Consider the following 10130-nt stretch of genomic DNA (forward strand, 5'->3'; position numbering starts at 1 on the left):
AGGGGGGGGTTAACTGACCCCAAACTTTTGAAAAGTAGTGTACATTGTAACACAAAATTTCTATTTTGAATAAACACTATTCTTTTAACTTTTTATTTATCAAAGAATCCTGAAAAAAGTATATATATATATATATATATATATATATGTAATGAAGAGTTTGGTTCCAAAATGCTATAAATCCAGTTTGATTAATTTGAGTAAAAAATTGTTTTCTTTACCAAAAAAGTGGCAAGATGGAAACCACTATTTTCTGTTTCAAACTGTCATATCATCTTTTGGTTATAATAACATAAAAAATTTAAATCCAGATTTTAATTTTCAAAGATTTATTATAACAATTTATTATTTTTTTCCCCAAAATGCAATAAATCCATTGAATCAATATGTATTCATCTTTGCCATGTTACATTCATTAGTTGACTAGTGCTATAAGCTGTATTACCAAAAACATATATGGCATTAATAAAAACACACTGACAAGCTACGCAATATCGCGTTCAAGACAGCCCACCAAGATTAGCTTTGGGATTATGAAATTAATCTGAAGGACCAAAGACTATAATGTCTGTTTTACTCTCAGCCAGGACTTTACATCTGACAAGCAAGCCCTGAGAGTGTCCAAACCATCTGAATTACGTTTTAAGGGCAGATACACTTGGGTGTCATCAGCATAACAATGGAATGACAGCCCATACTTCCTGAAGATAAAACCAAGTGGGAGCATGTATATTGAAAAAAGAATGGGAGCCAAAATGGATCCCTGAGGAACCCCACATGATAAAGAAGCAGCACTAGAAAAATGATCTCCAATATTAACTGAAAAGACAGAGTGACAGTGAAAAGTGTCTTTATAGATGGATGCCAAGCCTCCACTCCGGCCCGTAGTACGAGGAGAATTGAAGAAAGAACAGTTTGTAGGTAGCAGTTCAGAAAAGGGGCTTAAGTCCCCAGTCGTGAGCCAGGTTTCAGTAAGAAAGACGAAATCCAAGTCACGGGAAGAAATAAAATCATTGATGATAAAAGTGTTGTTTATCACCGATCTGGCGTAGTCAGGAACAATACCGGTTTCTAAGCAGCGATTTATCATAATCAAGAGCTGTGGACCAACTATATCATAAACTTGCTTAAGAAAATATGGAGGAATTATATCAATAGAAGAGCCAGAAGGCTTAAGCTGATCCACTATTTCTTGATGATCACACCAAGCGACAGAATAAATATATATATATATTATTATTATTTTACTATATATGATTTTACTATGTATTATTTTACTAATACTATAATAAGGTTTGGAATGACATGAGTGACTAAATGATGACAGTATTTTGAGTGAACTATGCCATTATAGTATTCACTCTCACAAACAAATGCCACTGTGACTAACTTGGCCAGTGTAAGACATTGTATCTTATTTCCCTCTGTCAAAATTTTGAAGGCTAAATATTATATCGGATCAAACCAGTACATCTGTGTAAATATAATGAATGTATGATATTCACAGAAGCTTTAACGCAGCAGTAGTGTATGTGCTGGAGCAGGTGCCTTTGTGTGAAGTTCAACTCTGGTGTCATTTCCTGACCCCATCCCCTCCTCTATCTCTCGGTCTCAATTTGCTTTACATTTTATTCACTGTCAAACCCATTAAAGTCATAAAAAGCCTATAAATGAATAAATTAAAAGTAACGAGTCATTATTAACTAAACCCTCACATTATTGCAAATCTCTATGCAAATGTTTTTTTTTGTTTGTTTTTGTTTTTTTGTAATGCAAAGAAACTTTTTGGAAGTTTTGTGCATATATACGCCTTGATAAACGCCTTTAGAACCCAGAAGGTTCTACACACCCAGCACTTCAGCATCGAGTGCGTCACTAGCGTACAGAGACATTGTGTTGTACCTTTTGTGTTTTTTTGCCAGAATCTCAGGGGAGATACCCAACACCAGATAGAACACTATTCAGAGAACAAGGTTTGTTCCTGAAAGCCTTAGATAGAATATGTGTCTGTGTGCAGGCGGGTGCACGAGAGACTCACACGTGAGGACAGAGTGACGCCAGTTGGGTCTTTCTTTAATGGCGACTTGTCACAGTGCCAAAAGCCTCACAGAAGCAGCTCTGTCATTGAAGTGGGAGCGAGCCCTCGAGGAGAGGGTGTCCCCTTTTATCAGTCAAACAGCTCCGCTAGGATGAATTTAAATTGTTTAAGCTCAGCTTTGAAGGAGTACTAAAGCTAAACACTGTTTTTACAAGCAATGTTAAGGACGTTGGGTTTCATTCACAAATAATTACCTTTAAGTTTTGTAATTATGTGAGTCAAAAACAGTCTCATGCTAAATGTCCACTGGATTTACAACAGGTTGGTACGCACGTTAATGTATTACCCTTGTCCTAATGTTAATGAATTTGGATTATTCTGGACTATGGGTGAGTAGCTTACTGCACACCCAGGTGATCTCCATGTTAGGGTTTGTTGCACAACATCTTCTGTACAGCCATTCTTCATATAAAGATCTTTAAATACAGACAGTAGTGCCATTCTCAAAAGCTGTAAAAAAAAAAAATAAAATAAAAAACACACACTGTTGATTTTTTTTAAAGGGGTCATATGATGTTGCTAAAAAGAACATTATTTTGTGTGGACGAGTCTTAACTTTTATAAAGAATACATCTTTGGGTTTGAGACTTTAGTCTTTGCAACTTTAGGGATCTTATCTATTCACGAACAGCTTGTAACACTCCAAAGAGAAAGGAAAACTTGAAATCGCATCATATGACCCCTTTAAGGATAATCTATCCCAGATCAAGATAGAATGCTTTTCATAATTGTTTTTTAATTAATTAACCAAATGATTATTTTTTGTTTAATATGTGTGTGTGTGTGTGTGGTTTTGTTTGTTTGTTTTAGTTTCAATTTGGTTTATTTATTTAAATTTCAACCAACCATCCATCCAACATTTATATTTATTTATCTGTCCATCCAGCCATCCATCCATCTATCATTTATATCCATCATCCATTCACATCTTTCAGTTTATTATTTCCATCCAGTTTATTTATCCATCCATTCCGTTTATATTTATTCATCCATCCATCCATCCAATTCGTTTATATTTATCCATCCATCCATCCATCCCGTTTATATTTGTTCATCCATCAATCCATCCCATTCATATGTATCCATCCATCCATCCATTCCGTTTATATTTTTCCATCCATCCATTCCATTTATATTTATCCACCCAATCCATCCTGTTTAGATTTATCCATCCATCCATCCATCTTGTTTTTTGTATTTTAATTATTTACATTTGGTGTATGGTTTTTGTTGGTTCTTATGTTTTATATAACTTTATTACACGGCTCTGTGGAATACTTGATTCTGATTGGTCAATTGCGACATTCTGAGGTCTGTTATCCCTCGATAACAACCTGTAAAAGCTGATAACACAGGCTCATCCGGGTAACTGAAGTCAGCTCTTTATGCTTGCTAGGAACAGTTTTCTTGGTGGATTGGTTAGCTAATAAAATTTGAGAACTCAATTCAATATAATGTGTGCAATTTAATTACATCCTGGTATCCAGGATCCAGACTCACTCTCTTGTTCCATACAAATGCAGCTGCTGCCATTTTGCAACGATTGTTTTGTACACTATAATGAATTATAAGGTAACTAACAAGCTGGTAAGATTTTAAAACAGTTTTGTCTTAAATGTATTTTATCATCCGCTTTGCATTGGGGTCCTGATCACCTTGTCGGGGGTTATTCTGCTATACCAACTGGCTGGATGTACATTATCCCTTACTTAGAATCAGTTTCATTGTAAACTGATTGATGAACCGTGATTTAATGCAAATGCGTGTATATGTATGGTTGGTTAGTGAATAGCAGCCATTGTAATCAGATGTGACCGTTTTGCATTACATCAAGAATTTGACGTAGAAACACATTTCGACAACTGTGCAAATAGATTGAGACCAAAAAAGACTGTTATGAACAATTGATGGTACAAAAGGCCAGTCAATTAGGCTTCAAGTTCACCAGTGCAGTATTTAAAGAGCACAAAGCGACATTGATCCGCAGCTCCGTAATGAAATTATCTGCAGTGCTTTGGAGAGAGCCCAGCACAAGTATTGGACACAGAATGTTTGTCTAGACCAGTGATGCAGGGAAAGCCACTGCCTAAAATGAATTTCGATCTGGAGCATGGCTACGCTCCACTGACGCTCACATTTGTTTCCTTGGCCTGCTAAAGATGATCAAGTAGCTTCCTTCCACTCTTGCAATGGGAGGATGTCTTGTCCAAACGTAATACAGCACAGATTAGGATGACGTGTTTGTAAAGATACAAAAGAGAAGGGAAGAGAAGGAGGGAATTCAGACGATGAGGGCAACCTGAATTCAGACTTGAATATAATAAAGAGGACTGCAAAAAGTTTTATATACTGATATGTGGGTCACAATACAATAATATTGTGATCTGTTATGTTTAGTATACAGTTATTGAAAACTGATGTATTGCATTCCCTTATAACTGCATTGACAACTGGTTTGTGCAGTTTTATTTATAACTGTTCTATTGTTGAATAAAAATGAGTGACATAGGTCATGCTCAGCTTTGCTTTCTCAAACTTCCTCTGAATACAGGTTGTTCTCTCTTTTTAAATAATGTTCAAGATTAAATTAATCTGAAATTTTATCAATAGTGTATTTTTCATTGTAAATTCTGATTTATTTATTTTATTTTCCTTTTCTTTGTCCTTTGATCCTTTTTGCACAAAATTTCTCGAAGTGTCATCCAGTGTTGTAACCATGCCAAGACTTGCCTCTGACAAAGAAGAAAGAAAAAAAAACCTAACTGGACACGTCTGGCCATTGCAAATTGAATTACTTCCAATACTAGGGAGCACTATAAAAGCACTGCATCCTCAGCATCCAGAGCATATATATTCTGCAATAAATGTAATAATTATGATCATTTCCCGTTTCCATGTGCTTTGCCTCTAATTACTGCCGCTTTTGGCTATATTTGCGTACAGCGTTAATTTGTGGTGCTGCAAGCTTGCTTGCCAGGCTTCCAATGTAAGGCTGTTAATGCAAAGAAGGGAGAAAAAAAAGAAAGAAAAAAGCTGAGCTAATTAAATGCTTGCTACAGATACTGTATATATATATGGAGTTTAATGTATTCTTTACCGAGAATAAGCCTTTAAGAACTTTCTTTCATGATCATTACACCTATATGCACTTGCAAAGGCACAGACCCCTATTCGCACGTTGAGACCTCATATGTCTTGATGTTGCAGCAAAGACGTATGTAACAGGTCTGTGCATTAGAGGTAAGACAGGGTCTGATCACACATCAGTCATACAGACCTCTACCAGAGTAAATGACATCTCTTCACCTTGGCTCTCAGCATCTGCAGATCTGTGTTGAGCGATGATTGAGTTCGGGCAGTGGTCTGGGGCCTGAGGCAGAGCCTGATGCCAGAAACACAGAATGAGTCATTGGAGTTGAGAAAGGACAAGGGCCAGAGTGCATCGAGTTTCTCAAACATGATTAGGGGTTGGCATCTCCTGGGATCTTCCACTCTAATCAATTTGATCATTAATGCAACTCCAAAGAGTTTCCCATCATAGAGATTGTTATTTATTTGCACTGGTTGCAAGGTCCTTGAAAAATAAGTGTGAAGATGAAGGTTGTATGGATCGCTGTTCTGGGTAGAGAAACAGGCCAATTTGTGTCCCTTTATTAAGGAAGGAACATACTGTACTTCAGAAATGTCCACCGGATTGCTTCTGTGCTATTTCTAAGTCACAAATTGCTCCTTCGGTCCACTGAGTGATATTTTCACTGTGTTCAAACTGAATGAGCATGTCCAAATATGATTTATAAAAAGCAGATATTGTTTTCAATTTTAAAATGAAAAATACTGGCCTTTTTTTTTGTTCATACAATGTTTAAAATTGTACTTAAAAAAAAAATATAAAGTTTAAAATGTGCCGAATTAGTAGAAATGTTCTCTATATATTCACATCGGTTTCATAAAAACATATAATAAATCAATAAAAAACATCAAAAAACTTCTACATCATTTTTACATCAGATTCAATTTAGTTTAAAATGTCAAATTGTGTAGCTTATTTTCCTTAACATCTTAATTTTTTTTTCAAAAAGCTTTTAAAATATATTTTAAGAGTTTTCAAGAAGCAAGAAAATTTCTAAAAAATCATAATATAAAGTAATACAAGTTTTTAAGAAATGTATAATAATATTATTAATAGTATACTTTTTCCTAAACTAAGATATCAGGACAGTTGTAGCACCCTGACATAAAAAAAAAACATCAAAATTAACTTTAATTTACCAATCGAAAATGTATATCTAAGAAGAGTCATTGTATGAATTAATTGCATTTTTTGTATTCTTTTTATAATAAATGTTTATATACAAACACAAAAAGCATCACATCATTGACTCAATTGCAGTTTCAAACTTGTCGTAGTCTTTACAAAAACCTATAAAACATGAAAGAGCAAATTCAGTTTGTCTGTGGTACATTTTCATCAACTTCTGCCTATTAACTCTTGTTTCTGTCATCTTCCTTTAGATAAGCCTGAGAACTACGACGTCTGGTACGAGAGCAAGTTTGAGGAGTGCGACAAGGAGGCCTGTCTTTCCTTCTCTAAAGACATGTTGTGCTCGCGGGTCACAGTGGACCACAACTATTACGCCATCTGTCAAAATCTGCTTTCACGATATGCTGTGTGGCGGGGCAGCTCCGGCGGACTTCTTCACGACCCCCCGCCACACATAGCCAAAGACGGCCAGCTCGAAGTGCTGTTGGACGAATGCACCAACCCTAAAAAGCGGTACGGCCGCTTCCAGGCAGCTAAAGAACTGCGCGAGTACTTAACCCAGCTAAGCAGTACTGCTAGGTAATGACCGCCCATCCCTATTAACGCTCAACGTTCACCCATCAATGTCCGATGACATCTTCAGGCTTTGAGGATCCCGGTTTGAAGGTCTGACGAAGCTTCAGTCTTCTGTGACTTTATCTCAAACCAATCGTCCTTCACTACAATCTGTTGTGTACATTTTGTTTCGCTTACGTTAATGTTTAAATTATTTGAAATGTCTCGAGTTAATTGCTTTTATTCAATGTTTTTTTTGCAATAAAGGCAGCGGTTACGTCACCATTGTCAAAATCCTCCGGTTTCTCGCTGGAGGCTTACTTGAAAAATGGCGACACTCTGAAAGGCAGCTGGGAATGTTAGTCCACGAGCATTAACTCGATCCAAAACTTTTCAGCGAACGCCTTCTGCCTAATTGATTCACTTACATTCCAGGAAGAATGAGTTTGGCGTAAAGCATCATTTTGAGATGGTAGAGAGGATGTGGAAGTCTGTGCATAATTAAAGCAGATTGGAGAGGGGAAATGAGTTGGGATTGCTTTGCATATACCAAAGAGTCTGGTTTTATGTAACTCAAACCTCTGAACTAAAAGAGCAGAGCCTAAAAACTGAGCCTAGTCAAACCACCCCAGAGCAGATTCATGAATGCGGTTAGACTTTTTACGAAGACTTGTGTTTGTATTAATTAAGCCAAGTCCAAAGAGATGGACACAATGAATCCAAATTACGTGGCGCTATTAAATCAGAGCGAGGTCCAGGTCTCTAATTGGCCGTTAACTATAAATAATGTACCGGCACACGGCATGATGCGGCACTATCAAACTCCTTGACGTGTGAACGTGCATCCGCACAGGCTGAAATGGAACTTTCTATCTTTAAAATCCATCTTAACATTTCAATTTCACAGCTCTGCAATTGAATTAATCAAAATTTAATTAAACGTCTCTAACACTTAAGATCATTTAACTTTGAGCCATCAGCCTGCTGTTTTTTTGCCCCTCCCTGGTTTGATTTTGCACTTGGTGGACCAATGAATTAGATCAGTATGCTAATGAGTATGCGTTAGATAATGAAGTACACTAACGCTTGACTGACAGCATCACTCTGTTGAGCCTGGATTTTGAAAGCTAGCTTATCACTTTTCAACTTGATGTTTCTGCCAGTGCAAATGAATGAAATGAATTAAGATTTGAATCTTTTTTATTATTATTATTTCCCTGTTTGGGTTCTGGCCAGTCAGAGTCAAAGCAATAAGTGTCCATCAGCCATTATCAGTGAAGATCCCTCCGCTCTTGTCAAATCTAAACCGGTGTCCGGATGGCCTCTCTTTAGGTGTTGGCACGTGAGAGATTTTTTTGCGTGCATAAATAACTGTCCGCTTTTGTACTGTACTTCTATTTCAGTTGAGTATTATATCAGCTGTGTCTGATTTTACTGTGCCTTTCATTCAGAAGTTGTATTTACAACTTTTTAGTCTGTTTAAATATCAATGAATAAATATAAATGAATATATATATATATATGTATATATATACTTCCGGTGTCTGTTGTATAAATTATTTTTGATGTCTTTGTACAAATTATAAATCAACGACATTCAATGCAGAGGACATGATGTTTAGGCATTTGGACATTCTTGATCACACAATCATTTGTTAACGATTACAATCCATAACAGTGTAATTTGACAGTGTAATGAGCTGGCTTGTTGTGCGTTTCTACACTGCATACTGAGAGAACGGACTAGAAGTAAGTTCTTCACTGAATACAATATATAACCCTGAACTATATCATTTCGAATGCAGCAAAGTCATCTTTTAAAGCAGCATAATGTTACTGCCCATGGTTTGGGTTGCTGTTGCACTTTGGGAACACTCCTATGATGCCTTCAAACGTTGTCTGGGTAGGTTGTTTTTGCAACAGAACTGTTGTTTATTGCATGGACTTCTTAAGACATTTTAAGATTTGAAATGCGGAAAAAAATCCTGTGCACAGGGTCCTTTCTAGGTATTCCATCTGTCACTATTACACTGTGTACTGCCTAAATGTGATGCGATTAGAGCTCCGCTACAATTAAAATCACATACTTCACTAGTATATAGTAGGCAAAGAACAGTGTGTGTAAAATGTAGTATGTCCGAATTCATAGTACTCTTAAAAGAGTAGGCGAAAAGTACCTGAAGAGATTTAGAAATGTGCATACAATGGACACTTTACCAGAGATGGTCTTATTTTTGGGGAGCTACCAAGGTCTGCACCTCTACAACTGGAGAAAGCAACTTGGTCAAAATTGGATCACATTTGCCTTAATAACCAATCACATTGCAGCTCTGACATAATTTAGTCTGTCTTGTGTGACAGTCACTGTTTGTGGATACCATAGAAATTAATGAGAAGAAGTGGCATTAAATCCGTTTGTGACCTCTCTTATAAAACATTTTTATTTATTTATTTGTATTTATTATTATTATAATTTTTTTTTTTCATGCCAAGACTTGCCTCTGACAAAGAAGAAAGAAAAAAAAACCTAACTGGACACGTCTGGCCATTGCAAATTGAATTACTTCCAATACTAGGGAGCACTATAAAAGCACTGCATCCTCAGCATCCAGAGCATATATATTCTGCAATGAATGTAATAATTATGATCATTTCCCGTTTCCATGTGCTTTGCCTCTAATTACTGCCGCTTTTGGCTATATTTGCGTACAGCGTTAATTTGTGGTGCTGCAAGCTTGCTTGCCAGGCTTCCAATGTAAGGCTGTTAATGCAAAGAAGGGAGAAAAAAAAGAAAGAAAAAAGCTGAGCTAATTAACTGCTTGCTACAGATACTGTATATATATATGGAGTTTAATGTATTCTTTACCGAGAATAAGCCTTTAAGAACTTTCTTTCATGATCATTACACCTATATGCACTTGCAAAGGCACAGACCCCTATTCGCACGTTGAGACCTCATATGTCTTGATGTTGCAGCAAAGACGTATGTAACAGGTCTGTGCATTAGAGGTAAGACAGGGTCTGATCACACATCAGTCATACAGACCTCTACCAGAGTAAATGACATCTCTTCACCTTGGCTCTCAGCATCTGCAGATCTGTGTTGAGCGATGATTGAGTTCGGGCAGTGGTCTGGGGCCTGAGGCAGAGCCTGATGCCAGAAACACAGAATGAGTCATTGGAGTTGAGAAAGGACAAGGGCCAGAGTGCATCGAG

General features: G+C 36.8%; 1 protein-coding gene across 1 annotated transcript in view; it reads left to right on the top strand.

The window, feature by feature from the left end:
- The window catches only part of LOC107741829 (deleted in autism protein 1 homolog), a 44236-nt gene extending 35829 nt beyond the window's left edge, over positions 1-8407 (top strand). Inside the window, exon 4 of the mRNA XM_016554611.1 lies at positions 6611-8407. Within this exon, the coding sequence (XP_016410097.1) occupies positions 6611-6942 (332 nt within the window). The 3' untranslated portion in view covers positions 6943-8407. The remainder of the gene's footprint in view (positions 1-6610) is intronic.
- The last annotated feature ends 1723 nt before the right edge of the window (positions 8408-10130 follow it).

Source organism: Sinocyclocheilus rhinocerous, unplaced genomic scaffold (genome assembly GCF_001515625.1).
Source record: "Sinocyclocheilus rhinocerous isolate Xijiao unplaced genomic scaffold, SAMN03320098_v1.1 scaffold3724, whole genome shotgun sequence".
In the NCBI taxonomy this organism is placed as follows: domain Eukaryota; kingdom Metazoa; phylum Chordata; class Actinopteri; order Cypriniformes; family Cyprinidae; genus Sinocyclocheilus; species Sinocyclocheilus rhinocerous.